Below are 16,011 nucleotides of genomic sequence, written 5' to 3' on the forward strand. Positions count from 1 at the left end.
GTTACAGCTGCTTGTGATGCTGTCCCACAGGCAGCATTGCCCTGTGCTGAGTGCCCTGTCTCCTTTGCAGGACAGCTGTTCTCCACTGGTTCGCTATGTGTCCCACGCCGAATTCAAGGACTCTGTTTTGCCAACTTTGCAGAAATCACTGCTGCGGAGTCCTGAGAACGTAATTGAAAGTGAGTCTGTCATCCCTCTGCATTGCTTTGTCAAAGAGCCTAAATCCTTAGCGGTCTGGAGCTGTTGGGGCAGTGTCACTCTGGACTATGCTTTTGGTCCCACGAGTACAGGCAGGATTGTCTGGCATCCAAGGGTTAGATGTGGAGAAGCAACATTTGTGGTGTGATCCCAAGTGTCAGGGTATGTGATAGCTACTGTTTGCAGCGGGGACAGGATTTTGCAGCTCAGTGCTAGGAATAATCCTGAATTATTCTGTTCATTGGGCATCATTTTCAGTAGGTTTTTTTTTTTATTCCTACTCCTTACTACCCTGTTTGCTCTTGATGTGAACTGTGGGGAAGGGTGTATTAAAATGCTAATGGCATATCACATTTTGTTAAGTAACTGTTTTTATCTCTTATGTTATCAGCAATCTCTTTCTTGCTCATATCTGTGAACCTGGATCTTAGCCAGTATGCTGTAGACATTGTGAAAGGACTGGCCAGTAAGTACTCTCACTTCTGGAGGGAATTATGAATTCAGAATAAAGCTTTCTGCAACTTTCTGGCTGTACCTACAACAGTAGGTGTAGGTGAAAATTGCTGGTGAAAAGATTGTTTTAGGTGGTAGGGAAGATTATGCTGTAACTTGGAACTGGAGTAGTTCACATGATGGTTCCAGAAGCTGCATTAAGCCGCATGTAAAGACAGTCCTTACTTACTGGTTTTATGCAGCTTGTTGTAAGGAACTCTTAGCTTGTGCATTATTTTCTAGGTCATCTGAAATCCAACAGTGTGCAGCTGATGGATGAAGCAGTTGTGGCATTAAAGAACTTGGCTCGGCAGTGCAGCGATCCTTCAGCTGTGGAGTCGCTGGGCAGGCACCTTTTTGCCATCTTAGGTGGTGAGTAAATTGTAGGATAAGCAGTGGGGATGAATTGAGGTTTGACAGCCTCAAGGAGTTTTGTGTATTGTATTTTCTGTTCTCTTTCGCTGCCTGGATGGAATGGGTGGCTTAGCCTGGATCAGGGATAATGGGGCAAGCTTCTGTGTTTTGGAGGAGATTCTTGATTACAGCTGTTGTCTGTAATCACCTATTGCCTTTGTGTTTCTTGTTGGCAGGCTCAGAAGGGAAGCTGACAGTTGTTGCTCAGAAGATGAGTGTCCTTTCAGGTGAGGATCCTAGAAGAAAGCTGCTTCTCTGGTGGAAGAAATTGAGCAGAAAGCTGAATGGAAGGGATCTGTACCTCACCCTTTAGGATTTCCTGCCTGTCACTCTAAGTTGGCTGTAGTTGAAGCCATTAGAGGGTGCTGGATACCACATACCAGTTCCTGACTTTCTATTAAAAAAAAAAAAGAATAATAATTGGCTAGTAGGCCAAAAATTTTATGCAAAGAGGATGACTTGTACCCAGGGTGAAAATGAAGACAGAGATCTGGCAGTGTGGTACGTGGTAGATGTGACATCCAGATGTAGTGACAAGAAAAAGAGATGTCTGTGCAAGGACTGAAGGGTGAAACGTCATTCTTGATTGGTTTTAGATGTTGTACTGGTAGTTTGGGAACTACTGAGAGAATTCTGTCCTTTCAGGGATTGGCAGCCTTAGTCACCACGTGGTTTCTGGACCCTCCAGCCAAGCTCTGAGTGCAACTGTGGCTGAGCTTTTCATCCCGTTCCTGCAACAAGAAGGTGAGACTTCTTGCCTTTGTTCTGCGTTTGCTAAGCTGCTTTCATCTTCAGCAGGATTTTCACATGGTTATTCCAGATAAATCTGGATTCTTGCCTGCTGTGTTACAGAATCTGTTGCCCTGTTTTGATGAGCAACCCCATGGAGACAGTGCTGTGCCTGTTAGAAGCACATGTGTTTATTAGCGCAGTAAATATTACCGTATCCCGCAGCCGTAGGGAGGAGGAAAGATCCAACAGGCAGGAATTGTGCAGCAAGATTGATTTACTTAATTATTTTACAAACTCTTTTATAGACTTTTTCTTCATAGTCTAATTGGACAAAGGATCAGCCACCCCTTGGGGGTGATTGGCTAAAATCCTTAAACATCCATTGTCAAAATATTTTTTGACTGTACTATAAACAAGGCTTTTGCAAGGTCGCAGGTGTTCATTGTTTATAGAACTTTGCTACTATCTTCTGTGAGAGAGAAAAGTCTCTCACAGACTTAGAAAATAGCAAGAAAAATTCTTGCTAGCAGCATTTTTGTATCCACATGTGTTCTTTTCCTGCATCCTGATGTTGTTACCTGCTTTCTGTTTCATGTTCTGTGCTTTCTGCAATTGCTGAACTGATGTGAGCTCTCTGTTTCTTCGCAGTCCATGAAGGCACATTGGTTCATGCAGTCTCTGTCCTGGCTCTTTGGTGTGTTCGGTTCACCACAGAAGTTCCTAAAAAGCTGGTAGAATGGCTGAAGAAAGCCTTCAGCCTTAAAACCTCGACTTCAGCGGTGAGACATGCCTACCTGCAGTGCATGCTAGCCTCCTTCAAAGGTAAAACTGGGGGCTCTTAATAACTCTTGGCCATGGCGTTTAGGAGGAGAGTTATCAAACTTTGTACTTCCTGACATAGAGAGCTGTGTGGATTAGGAAAGATTTTGTAAGGCAATGTCTGTTTACTGACCTCCTTCAGATTTCTCCTTAAACTCTCTTTTGCCTTCAAGTTTATAAACATGGTTTGTTTCCATGTATAACTAAAATCACTGCCCGTCATGCTGTCTTTCATATATCTCAAAGTAATATTTGATTGCTTTATTTTTGTTTTACACCTAAATTGTAAGGTACACCTAAATTCTAGCTCAGGAGCCATACTTTTGTTTTATATAGCACCCAGCACAGTGGGATCTTGGTCTCTGGCTTTGACTCTTGGAAACTTAAAAAAAAAAGTAAAAATTACTGGTTTGAAATGAAGAACTCGAGAAATTATTCTCTTTTGGTGATCCTCTAGTGATTTACATTTGTTGGTCCTGCTCCCTTTGACTGCAGCATTTCATCCTCATTTAGACCTCTGGGATTCCTTAACCTCTGAATGTTTGAAATGAAACAGATGGTCATGGCTTGCCAGGAATTTGCTTTCCCCCTCTTAGGGAAACATTAATCTTTGAAGTCAGACTTCCTGTGATTTGAAGTAATTCCTTTAATGTAACTGAATTAGCATTTTCTTTTGCATCCTGTGAACAGAACCTCAGTATATTGAGATGGCACTTTTCTGTCTGTGAGGAAAGGACTGAAGTGGTTGCCGTTGAGCTTTTCATAACTGCAGTTTAATGATAGTGATTGGCAAATACTCTGGAGATTCAGAGTCTTCCTAGTGTGTGTCTGATTCTTTTCCTTGTCTTATGGCAGCAGAAAAACCATTTATACCTGGGTTGTAAAGTGAGGACTGTGTTGTTTTGTAACATCTCTCTTTTGTCCCCTCAGGTGACACATTATTGCAGGGAACAGACTTGCTACCGATGCTGATCCAGACAGTAGAAAAAGCAGCATCTCAAAGTACTCAGGTTCCCATGGTAACTGAAGGAGTTGCTGCAGCTTTGTTGATCTGCAGGATGTCTGTAATTGAGGGACAAACTGGTAAGGTCACAAAACAGGTGGCAGAATCCAATATAAACAGGTTCTGAGGGTTAACACTCCTTGCCAGTGTGCAGGAAATAGTATTTCTTAATCTGTGTAAAGTTTCTACATAGAGAATTATTGGTCTTCTATAAACCAGGGAAAGATTAATTTCCATCTCTCTCATTTATGTGAGTGAAGAATTCTTACTCTTCCATGGCTTTGCAAATTCCAGCTTCCATTCACATAGGGCAATATTCCTCTTTATTCTGACAGGAGCTGTTCACCCTGACCTTTCATGGTAGGATTTGATTGATGCATTGGAAGTATTACTTGATTGTTATTTGGGTAGTGTTTTTACAAACCTTTGGAAAGCATAGGGACTGGAATTCTGCCTCCCATTAGAGGATATTACAAGAGCTCTCTGGGTTCATTTATCTGTTCATCCATCAGGTGTGTTCTATCAAAAGCAACACACCCACTTCCCTCCTTTTCTTCACTTGTAGGAAGGTTTGTCCTATGAAAGATTAAGGTGAATCAGACTTTACATTTCACATGTGTAAGTCAGAGAAAGGTGTTTTTGTCAGCTGGTGTTTTTTGGGCATGTTTATAGTTCTGAATGAGAGAAATGAGAGGCTTTAGAATTGAAGACAAGTAAGGCTAGAAGTAATTTGAGGGATTTCAGGAGAGAGAATTCTACTGTATTTTATGTGCACTGATGAGTTCTGACTTATTTTGAAACATCCTTGATGGATATCTGTTCTTTTCCTGTCAGAGTCTAAGCTGAGTGGTTTCTGGCAGCTGATTTTGGATGAAAAAAAACAAATTTTTACATCTGAGAAGTTTTTGCAGTCTGCATCAGAGGAAGGTAAATTGGCAGTTACTGTATATCCAGTTACTGTTTAACTGTTTCTTAGTACTTGACAAGAGCTAATGTTGTTAGCCTTGTTCTGTGATCCTTGGAGGATACAGTTTCAGATTAAAATGAGCTCTGTACTCTTCAGAAGTACATCTAGACTAGTTGTAGTCTAAGCTTGAAAATGAATTATTTCTTGATGAGCCTGAGTTATGACTCATTTATTCCAAATGATAAACAAATGGAAGGGCCTTGTGACAGCTGACACTCAGTACCCATTTCATTGTCACTGAAGCTGTTTTGGCAGGGCTCAGGAATTAACAGAACCAAAGCACTGAGCATGGTGTTTATAATTTGCTTTGCTCTGTCAACTTAGACCAAAGTAGGTCACACACAATGGTCAGGAAAATTGTCCTGGGATCCAGCTAAAAACATTTCAATTAAGTCATGGTTCAGTTCCCGGTCTTGGCAGATCTGAGTTGGATTTGTCTCTAGCTTCAATGAGAAGATTATGTAGAGGCTCAGCTTGGGGAGCTATTTTAATGTGTCCTGATTACTGTTCATTTGTTTCCAGGTAAAAAAATCTGTTTCCTTATGAAGTCTCATGCTGTTTTAAATATTTGTCTTTTCCCCCAGCCATGTGTACAGTGCTGCAGCTGACAGAGCGCCTGCTCTTGGATCATGCACAGCGGCTGCCTGAAAGCAAAGTTCAGTACGTAGAGTGCACTTGCTGTCCGTGATCCGTGTCTGACTTCAGAGTGCTGCTGTGGGCACTGGGTGGGTGGGCTTGGGGCTTAGCACAGAATGTTGAACGCTTGGTGCCTTTGTGTCCACTTGGTTGCAGAGCTGCCTCCCTGGCTAACCCTGTGTGTCTCTGTTAGCAGGCAGTACCACCGTGCCCTGGTGGCCGTGCTGCTGAGCCGGACCTGGCACGTCCGCAGACAGGCCCATCAAACAGTTAAGAAGCTCTTGTCCTCTCTGGGAGGGTACAAGCTGGCCTATGGGCTCTTGGAGGAGCTCAAAGTGGTTCTCAGTTCTCATAAGGTAAGTAGCCAGCAAGTCTCTGCTCAGACAGATGTTTGAGTGCTGCCAGTCACCTCCCTGCCCTGGGTTTGCTGTTAGCATTGATGTACAGGATTACATCCTGATGTACAGGATTACATGTTAGCCTGAACAGGATTCAGCTCCAGATGATCTCCTGGAATGCCACTTTATACTGGATTATTGCATATTACAGCATCAATGTCTGGAGTGTGCCTAGTCTTCCCTATATATGTAGAAAAGACCTATTCAAAATGTTTTGGGGAGGAAGCTGTATTTTTCCATGTATTTTTATTATTTTAATGCAGATTTAACCTCTGCTGTGCTTCATTCCTTTCTTTGTATCTTGGTTCTTTGGCCCTGGATTATAGACTGCAGAAGTTGGGCATACTTCCCAGCCAGCTGGCTCGACCTTTTCCAAAGTCTTTGCCAGAAGTGGTCATTTTAGTTTTATCCCAGCTTGCCAAATCCAGTATAGTCCTCGATTCTTAATCTTTTTGTCACTGTCATCCCTGTGCTTTGGTTTTGCTGTTATCCTGTATCCCCTTCTTTCCTTTGAAAACGTCAGGTTTTTGATACTGACAGGGATTGTTGGCATTGTCTGGTTTTACTGTGGGGAAGTGTGCTCAGGTCTCAGGAAGGTTTGGTGTTGTCCATTCAGATTCTGCCTCATGAGGTCCTGGTGACAGAGGTGGGAGAGCTGTCAGAGCTGGGAAGGACATACATTCCCCCTCGTGTGCTGCATGAGGCCCTCTGTGTCATCTCCAGTGTGGCAGGGCTTGATGTGGACTCCTTTGAGCCAGAGAAGCTGGCCCTGGAGATCCTGCTGGTGAGCCATCATCCATCTGTAGGTAAGTGCAGGGATAAGATTCTCATGGCCAATGTATGAGTTTTTATTGTACTTTTTTGTTTTGTTGTGCCAGTGACCTGCTTCATGTTTATTATGCTCATTTCTTCTTGCTAGTGGCAGTGCAGCCAGGACTTTGGCCGGCCCTCCTCATCAAGATGAAGATAGATCCTAAAGACTTCATTAACAAGCACCTGAATGACATCTTACCCAGGATCACCACCTACACTCTGGAGAACCAGGTGATAAACTGCTTTCCTTGTGTTAGTTTTGGGAGATATCTTCGAGGAGTTCAGTACTCACTGGTCTAAAAGATGGGGAAGAAGGAGGTTAAATGAGAATGTCTCTGGTGAAAAGGAGCTGGGACTCAAGAGGGAAAGAATGTACCAGCAACTGAGTAGAATTTTAGATAAGATTCAAATATCCACTGAACAATGAATTGGGGATTAGAATGTAATGGGGGCTGCCTCAGCAGGAGACAATTTTAAGGAATACTGATTATGTTTTTTCCTTCATTTTCCTGACAGTCATCTATGAATGCAGTGGGATCTCTCTCTCTGCTTTCACCTGGTAGAGTGCTCCCACAGCTCATCAGTACTGTCTCAGCATCAATGGAGAATCCAGCTCTGTGCCAGGTTACTCGAGAGGAATTTGCCATCATGAAGACACCCGAGGGAGAACTGTATGACAAATCTATAATACAGAGGTAAGTCTTCATAATTTCTTTGTGCACCTGGGGATTGATCACTGCTGGTATTCTTGCCAGTGGGTGACTAGGTATGTCAGATGCTCTTTCTGCACAGAAGTTCCTGGACTTTTATGCCTGGTCCTTAGTCCAGAGCAGTGCTGATTCTTTCTCTACTTTTCTTTGTCAGTGCTCAACAGGATAGTATGAAAAAAGCTAACATGAAGAGGGAGAACAAAGCTTATTCCTTCAAGGAACAAATTATTGAGCTGGAGCTGAAGGAGGTAAGTTGATGGAAAAAGGAATGGCAGGCTGGTCACAATCTTCACTGCAAGTTGTGTGTTGTTCTATGGTTTCTGGCATATGTGTGTGTGCTGGTGGGAAAGATTCTCTGAACTACTTGGAATTGTGCTATCTGTATGTATCCCATTTTTAAAATAAAGGTTGACTTCTCTTTGCTCTGGGGAGGGTGACATATCATCCACTGTAAATGAACTGGACAGCACTTTTTAATGATAGCACATAATTTGTGACCAATGCAGAGAAACTTATGCTGCTAAAGGGACACTAAAGTGTTGTTAATTAACCTTCTGATTTTCATTTTGTGTCTTTACTCAAGAGGGATGTACTTGGAAGGATATTTTGGTACTGTTTTAAAAGTAAATTGCAAAATACCTCAACGTTTCCAACTTGCTTCTGTCTGAAGGGATGGTGTTTGTAGCTCCCAGATAATAATGTCCATGGCTCTCTATTGCAGGAGATAAAGAAGAAGAAGGGAATAAAGGATGAGGTGCAGCTGACAAGCAAACAGAAGGAGCTGATGCACGCACAACTGGAAAGGGAGGCTCAGATAAGGAAACGGCTGAAGGAGGTAAGTTTTGGTTGTATTTTTTGGTCCTTTGCAGGCACCATGACCCAAATCACTTTGAAAGAGGGAAAATGGTCTAGCAATCACCTATTTGTTTCTGTTATTGGAAATGAGATTTAACAACTCTATTTTTTCCCAGTGGACTTTTTTTTATGGTAATCTCTTGAATTGTTTCTCTTACAGCTTGATAATGAGCTGGAAACAGCTCTAGGACTCCTGGACACTGTTATAAAGAAAAAGCCTCCTGGTCTCACTCAGTACATCCCTAGTCTCATCAGTTCCTTCTTGCCACTTTTTCGATCTCCTTTGGCTGCTCCAAGGATTAAGAAGCCTTTTCTTTCCTTAGCTTCCTGTGTCATGCCTGCTCAACTGAAAACCTTTGGTGAATATTTGCAGTTGCTGTTTAAGGGCAGGGTGTGTCATTTTGATGGTGGTGAAAATTATTGCTCTTACAAACTGTGGATCATGACCATGTACCACAGAAAGTCAAGAGGAAAAACCATCTGGAACAGTGCTTAGGGAGATGACTAACAGATCCTACTGCTGGATAGGACTGGGACCAAAGACAACGACTTGTCTGGTCAACGACCAGCTCTGAGGAGCAGCTGCTCACTGTGGGAACATCTTCCCTGTGCAGAGTTTGGAGGGTGTGAGTGTAACTCACACATTCTGTGAAGAAGTCTGTCCCCTGATAGCCCTGGGCTGGGCTTGCTGCTCTGAGCCTCTTTGCAGCCTGGGCTCTTGCCCAGAGCTTTGTTACATTTCTTGGGTCTGTGTTCCTGGGGGTTTTTCTCTTGAGAAATCTTTGGGTTTAGCCCTCTCATGGATTCTTTATTCTTCTATTCCAGGTACTTTAGTAAGCCATGTGACCTTGCGCCTGATGAAACCAGAGTGTGAGTTAGATGAATCCTGGTGTCAGGAAGAGCTGCCTGTTGCTCTGAACAGGGTGGTCAGTTTGCTGCATGCCCACACCATTCCCAGCCGAACAAGCAAGGGAGAGCCGGGTATGAAGTATGGTAGATATGGTAGATCCTGCTGACACTGCCCCCACCTCCAATAACTATGAACTGGTTTAGTTTTCACAGTTTGTATTCTATTTTGCAAGCAAAACTTCACTTTTTCTATTTTAATTGGGTAACTCCTTATAGATAATGAAAAACTTCAAGGTTTTTTTGTGCTGGTAGTATTAGGAGTGTTACAACTATAGTTAAATATAGAAATGAAATAACAGTATTTTTTCTTAAAATGGTTCATACAGAAATAATGGCACTGAGATTAAGGCTCATCTTTGCCGAGGACAGCTCCTACCTTTCAACGCCACTTACCGTAAGGGATTCAGTGAGACTAAGTGAAAAGACAAAATAATTGCGTGTTATCTGTGATCACACCAGTGAAGTGCCCATGGCCTCTTCTTGTTTGCTGTGTAGTGCTGCAGTTCATGAATATTTTATTCTGGCATGACTGTAGAAAGAGCAGTTCTTGCCACTCTGTAACATGAAGGCAAGAAACAATATTATTACAGTGCAAGGATATGATTTGAGTTAAAGTAAACCTTTTTTCTTGTGTTTTTTTTTAATCTTATTTCTCGGAGTTAGTTTTAATTTAGGTCACTTTCAGAATCTTCTTCACAGTGGGGTGCACAAGTACTTGTGGCACTCCACTGAAGGTAATTGTACAGAAGAGGAGGGTTGATGTGTGTCCTTTGGGGGCTGGGATGGCTTTGGCTGTCTCAGGGTGTACTCTAGGGACAGAGGTGGTTCACTTCACCCAGGCTTTGGAGCTGTTCATCATGCAACCCAATCAAAAGCTGCTGTGGTAGAGGGTGTATATTTTTAAGGGAAATGTGGGATTCTGTTTGGTCTCTTAGCCCCATAGTTCAGTTTTCTTGCTGTTCATCTGCCAGTCAGATGTGCAGTGGTGTGACTGTGGCATGTGTCACTGTCACAGCTGACAAGTGGCAATTGACCATGTTGAGCACCGCTTCAGTGCTGAACATCTCAGTGATAATTTGGTGTCTCCACTGTGCAATTTATTGCCATAGTAAGTGCAAGTTCATTAACATTTGAATCCTTTTTCAGGCTTATTTCCAGAACGTAGTGGAAGTATTTTCAGTCCTCCAAGATTTCCTATATTGCTTAATTAAATTAATATCTAATTATTTTTTTCCACTTTTGCAAGAGAAGGACAGTAGTTTCCATAGTACTTTATTGGACAAGTCATATTATATTCCCAAAGGATTTTTCCTCATTTTCAAAGTTCCTTGGAATGTAGTTGTGTGGTATGATTTAGTAGAGATTAATTTCTTAGGTAACTATGAGACCTAAGAGAGACCATACCTCCTTGTAATGTGGATAATAGAATTTATCATTCATTGCTGAAATGCCAAGATACATCTTATAATCTTTCTCATATTGGTCAATACCAGCTACTGTGTAAATAGAACATTTATCTTCTCAAATAAAGCTTTCTTCCTCCTTCTGGGTATAGAGGGACAGTGGTTTAAGGCTAAAAATATCTGGCCAATAATTAAAAAAGAAAAAAAAGTGTAAAAGCAAACAGATACTGAGCAAACAGAGAGAAAAATCGCACATCAGAGATAGAGAGGGTTTTACTGAAGCTGTTCATGTTAAATAGGAGCTCAGAATGTGTTTGAGATTTAATATTTCTGTCTTGAACTACTTTTGCAGTATTTTTGCCCTACATAAGCTGACTAATACTGCAGTATTGTATCTGCAGTGCTCTTCATTTACATTTAGAAATTTAAACTTGGGCATTCTCTGTCAGCACAGACAGGGTATAGAAAAGAAATGTTTTCCCTAGACATCTGATATTTGAGTATTAACTGGACTAATGGAAAGACTGGAAGGAGCATTTGTTATATGCTATCGCCAAGGCCCTGTAAAAAGGAAGGAGAAAAATCTTTTGACAATGGGAATCCAAAAGCTTTAATTCTTCAGGGAGCGGAGGGGAGTTGAAGCTTGCACCAGATTTAAAAGGACTTCATTCTCAAGGATCCAGCTGAAGACTGGAATGACAGGTTAGCTAGGTTGGTAGGAAGTGTTTAAAGGAAATGTGGCTGGCAAGCAGGGCCTTGTTTTGGGACAAATGAACTTTATAAGTGACTGTCTAATCCATTGAATTGTTTCAATTCCATTTACAGTATGTATTTCTGTACTCTTGAGGCATTGGTAGTAATTTGGAATCCTAATATGACTTTAACTGAAGCCAGGTAGAATCACAGAATCATTTAGGTTGGCAAACCCTTAAGATCATCAAGTCCTACCCTTAACACTGAAATGCCAAAAGTCACTGTTGGAGTGACACTGTTGCTGCTGTGAAGTGGCAGATACTTAGGTTTACTCAGCATGTTTGTGCATGAGGCTGAAGCTTGGCCATATCTATTATGAGCTACTCAGGTGTACATTTTATACTAGTCACTATTATAAACCAAGTCATGGGAGGGTCAGCTGTGTTCACAGGATGGTTTTTCCTTTTCACAGGTGCTGGCCCATTATCAGCTCCAGCATTTTCCTTAGTCTTTCCTCTGCTGAAGATGGTTATGATTGAGACACCCCATAACAGTGAAGACAAGGAGGAGTTCCTGGTCAAGATTCTGCAGATTCTTACAGTCCATGCTCAGCTGAGATCATCAGCAAATGGCCAGTCTTTGTTGGTAGATGAGGTGAGAGCTGTGGGGTCAGATGATCTCCTTCGGACGAGCCATGTGATAAACCAGAATCAGATGTGTAAACTGGACAAAGCAGATAAATTCTCCAAGTTAGAGTTAACAGTATAGGCTTGTTTTCTGTCATGGATTTTGGTACCTGTCCAGCCCTGGGTTTTGACTGGGATTTTATAAGGAGTGTCATACACAGGCAAGGCACTTTGGAATCACAAGATAAAAGACTTTTCCCCCCACCTTTTCTCCCCTCAACCTTTCAGAATGGCCCAGAGTTGCTGCCCCGCAGGGACATGCTGGTTCTGCTGACCCAGGTGATAGGAATGGGTTCTCCACGGTTGCAGGTGAGTGCTCAGCTTCATAACCACAGTCAGGATTCTCCCTTTCATCACCATCTAAATGAGGGAAATGTACCAACTGGTTTAAGTCTCTGATGCTAGTGGTTGATACATTCCCAATGTTCTTCTGTGTTTATGGTATTCTTGGAATAAAATATCTGCATCTTTTTTTCTGTGGGTTTTATTCCCAAATATACCAAATATATTCTTCAGTCTTCCAGAGGTGACATTTTTTCTTTTTTTAAGGCCTTGCTCTGCCAAATAAGTTCAGTAGTCTCTCCCCTGAGTGTTTGTTGTAAGGGATGAGGTGGCGGAAAGGTCAGTAATAAAAAGCACAGAGTTGGACTGAACTTGTCACTTCTCGGTTTTGTCACTTCTTTGGGAATTTCTTCTGCTGTAATAGCACTCAGCACTTGCTCTGACAGCAGTTCAAGGTATAGTAGAATCTCTCACACTTGTTCGTGGTGTTGTAGGTGTTGGCCTCAGAGGCACTGACCGCGCTGTGCATGAGCAGCAGCGGTGAGGATGGCTGTGCCTATGCTGAGCAGGAGGAGATCGATGTGCTCCTGCAGGCCCTCCAGTCTCCTTGCATGAATGTTCGAGATGCAGCTCTCAGGGTAGGTGGGAATCATTCGGGGTCACATCGAATTCCTTAAGTTTCTGGGAGGTGAATCTTCTCTAACACTGATGCAGACAGGCTTCAGCTGTGATGCCATGCTTTAGGCAGTATCAGAGGCAGTCTGAGCAATAATGCTCCAAGTCATGCTCTTTATGCCAAATTTATCTGCAAAAAGGAGTACTCTGGGTTTATCCACACCTTTGTTTCCTTAAAAGATGTATAATTAGGACTACTTAACACCTTCTGTTTACAACTGGATAGAGCTTAGTCTTAAAGAGAGAGGCTGTCAGAAAACTCCTGTCTGTACTAGGCCTTGTTATTGGAAAGCTTCAGGCTTAGTTAATTCTGAGAACATAGAAAGAAAAGCCTCCAGGGTGCTTGGTGTTCTTTGCCATGAAACAAGTTCCAGTTTAGCTCACCTGAGCTGACTTGTCTGTACTGAGACTGTCGTCACCAGAGCCTCTCTGCAGCCTGCCTGTGGAGCACTATTCTTGAGTTTCACCATCTCACCTACTAGCAATAAGAAGTCCTTGACCACCATGGGCAGTATAAGGCATAAGTAAACATGAATTTTGACACTTCCAACCCCTGAGATCTTGACTAGCCAAAAGTTTTAAGTGTTTTAATGCATCTGTTTCTAAAAGTCAGATCCTTGCACTGATTTTCCTGTTACTTAATTCAGGGACTGATGGAGCTACAAATGGTTCTACCAACCCCAGACAGTGATGAGAATAATGGACTGAACCTGTTGCGTCGCCTTTGGGTAGTAAAGTTTGATGTTGAAGATGAGATTCAGAAGCTGGCAGAGAGGTAAGGGGTCTTCTTTGCTGATTGGGTTTTAGGGGGACCTTTTCTCTGCCCATGGCATGGAGCTGCACTCAGGGGCTTTGCCCCCACAGCTGGAGAGCAGCTGTAGGTCACTCCAGTAGTACATATAGCAGTGGCTTCTTTGCTGAAGGGTGACCCATCACCTCTGTGTGTGTGCTGCAGGCTGTGGGAGTCCATGGGTCTGGAGCTGCAGCCTGACCTCTGTTCCCTGCTGATCAAAGATGTTATCTACCATGAAGAGGCAGTTCGACAAGCAGGGGCGGAAGCTCTTTCCAGAGCTGTAGCTCAATACCGACAGCAAGCAGCAGAGGTCATGAGCAAGCTGACAGAGATTTACCAGGAGAAGCTCTATGTAAGTACTCTTGCCCTGTGGGTGACAGGCCTGAGCTGATGCTTTATTTTAGTTATTTAGTTTATTTATGTTAGCCACTTTTCCTTTTGTCTGTCCTGAAGATGTGCATTGAATCCACTGTTGCTGTGTTTGAGCTTGGCACAGACTTCAGTGTCTTGAACTTCATGTTATCAGCCACTAATGGCACCATTGTACAGGTGGGAGGGGCACCTTAGATGATACAGAAAGGCTGTGGTAGGGCAGTGTCAGTTTAAGTAATTTTGACCCCAAACTTGCTTTCTGCTTATTTTTTTACCTTGCTCTTCCTCTAGTGGTATCATAAGTCTGTGCAGTATTATCAAATGGCATTGCAGGTATGATTGACAGATTCTCTGTGTGCCTATCCTTGAAAAGGCATTTTAATGAAATCTTTTCTCCTTCCAGAGGCCACCTCCAGTTTTGGATGCTTTGGGACGAGTGATATCTGAATCACCGCCTGACCAGTGGGAAGCACGGTATAGTCATGTTCAGATTAATCTCATCACTTCCTGTGCATCCAAATGACAAGTTTTTGATTTTTATTTAGAAGGACATACTACATGCAATTGTATTGACTTGCTATTTTCATGTGTTCTTCTGGTAGATAATATTTGTTCCCCTCAACCAAACTGGGGGCAGGCAGAACTCCAGCAAAATATTGGATGCTGTCATCTCTATGTCCTGATAAAAACAGTCTTTCCCTCTCAGGCTGTCTGATTTTTGTCTTAGCTTACTGGGTTCCCACCTCTGTATGGCCATTGATTCTTTCAAGAGCAGCAGTGCAAGTCTTAATGAACTGGCCAAATTCCAGTTTGGATAATTACTTTTTGTTTACTTCTATGTTCTGTACAGGTTTAATTGGAGATCATCTTGTTTGCTACTTGTCTTCAGATAATCTATCCTTTAATGCCGATGTACCTTGTTGTAAAGTTGCTGCATTTCAGCAGTAGTTGAAATGATCCTGATGTCTAACTTGGCTCAAGTATCCCTAGTGATTGAGATAAAAGCTATTACATGGCTGAGGGATCGTTGTCCTTGCATGGGGGACTGTGGCATGGGGTTATATAATGAAATGCACAGAGGTTGGACACTGAGGCTTTTTGTTTCCATAATGGTTCTCGCTCTCAGTTGCTGCTGATAGCAAATGTGATTGTGAGCTCTCAATTCTGTGAGAAGTCAGTAAGCTCACAGGCTCACCTTCTTCACAGGTGTGGCATAGCACTGGCCCTTAACAAGCTCTCAGAGTATCTGGACAGTTCTCAGGTGAAGCCCCTCTTCCAGTTTTTTGTGCCGGATGCTCTGAATGATCGCAGTCCTGAGGTCAGGAAGTGCATGTTGGATGCAGCTCTTTCAACACTCAACACTCATGGCAAAGTAAGTCTGAATGTTTCTCTCTCTCTAGCAGTGGAAGAAAGATGTAATGGATATGTAGATACTGTGTTGGAGCCCATAGATTTTTTTTTTTTAATAAATTTCTTTGAGGTTGCTGTTGCTTGTAACAGCTGAAGACTTTCATTTAGGAGTTTTTGTGTTCAGAGTTGTTCTTTTAGTGTCTAGTGTTGATTAGGTGTGGTTCATCCCTGTCATTGCTATAAAAAAGTAATATCCCTGAATCAATTGGAGTTAAAATGGTATAAAACTAGAGTAATAAAATTAAAATCAGACTATGGATCTTTTAATTCTGCAAAGATGAGAATTCCTTTTCAGGCTTCATGCAAAGCAAAACATGAAACCTTGCTGATGGTTGGCTTCATTAAACTGAAGACATCAAAGGAATTGAGGACCATCCTTCTCCCTGCCAGCCCTTACCCAGCAGTGTCAGATGGGGAAGGGTGTGCAGGGTGTGAATTGCTCAGCTTCTGATTTCCTCATGTGTGCCAGTCACCTCTGGACAGATGTCTATATTCCTTAGTTTAGCCCAAGACAGTTGGGGTATTTTCATATTATTCATTCTTTCTTCCTGTTTCTTAGAAAAACAGTGTGAAGTTTGTTTGATGTTTCTGCTCTCCCTTTGCAAATGGGGCAAGCAGAGGAGCGGGCACTGATGTTCAACTCTGGGAGCTTGCATTGCTTCTGGCAGAACATCATGCTGGCAGGCTTGGGGATTCTAATTTTGAAGAGCTAATTTCTCTCTAGCAGGAAATATTTGTTGCCTGTCGGGAT

General features: G+C 42.5%; 1 protein-coding gene across 3 annotated transcripts in view; it reads left to right on the forward strand.

Moving 5' to 3' along the window:
• GCN1 (GCN1 activator of EIF2AK4) overlaps window positions 1-16,011 on the forward strand; it is a 38,726-nt gene that overhangs the window by 5,467 nt on the left and 17,248 nt on the right. For 2 of the 3 annotated variants that reach the window (XM_069031368.1, XM_069031370.1), the window contains exons 9-32: window positions 71-179; window positions 590-664; window positions 934-1,062; window positions 1,281-1,331; window positions 1,750-1,848; window positions 2,485-2,658; window positions 3,586-3,738; window positions 4,493-4,585; window positions 5,210-5,285; window positions 5,455-5,617; window positions 6,276-6,465; window positions 6,579-6,703; window positions 6,989-7,167; window positions 7,337-7,430; window positions 7,904-8,017; window positions 8,198-8,396; window positions 8,863-9,018; window positions 11,515-11,696; window positions 11,957-12,037; window positions 12,505-12,648; window positions 13,333-13,460; window positions 13,641-13,830; window positions 14,254-14,324; window positions 15,057-15,222. In XM_069031368.1, coding sequence (XP_068887469.1) covers window positions 71-179; window positions 590-664; window positions 934-1,062; window positions 1,281-1,331; window positions 1,750-1,848; window positions 2,485-2,658; window positions 3,586-3,738; window positions 4,493-4,585; window positions 5,210-5,285; window positions 5,455-5,617; window positions 6,276-6,465; window positions 6,579-6,703; window positions 6,989-7,167; window positions 7,337-7,430; window positions 7,904-8,017; window positions 8,198-8,396; window positions 8,863-9,018; window positions 11,515-11,696; window positions 11,957-12,037; window positions 12,505-12,648; window positions 13,333-13,460; window positions 13,641-13,830; window positions 14,254-14,324; window positions 15,057-15,222 — 3,141 coding nt within the window. The remainder of the gene's footprint in view (window positions 1-70; window positions 180-589; window positions 665-933; window positions 1,063-1,280; window positions 1,332-1,749; window positions 1,849-2,484; window positions 2,659-3,585; window positions 3,739-4,492; window positions 4,586-5,209; window positions 5,286-5,454; window positions 5,618-6,275; window positions 6,466-6,578; window positions 6,704-6,988; window positions 7,168-7,336; window positions 7,431-7,903; window positions 8,018-8,197; window positions 8,397-8,862; window positions 9,019-11,514; window positions 11,697-11,956; window positions 12,038-12,504; window positions 12,649-13,332; window positions 13,461-13,640; window positions 13,831-14,253; window positions 14,325-15,056; window positions 15,223-16,011) is intronic. The other variant, XM_069031369.1, reaches the window with a different exon arrangement.

This window comes from Aphelocoma coerulescens, chromosome 15, assembly GCF_041296385.1.
Source record: "Aphelocoma coerulescens isolate FSJ_1873_10779 chromosome 15, UR_Acoe_1.0, whole genome shotgun sequence".
In the NCBI taxonomy this organism is placed as follows: domain Eukaryota; kingdom Metazoa; phylum Chordata; class Aves; order Passeriformes; family Corvidae; genus Aphelocoma; species Aphelocoma coerulescens.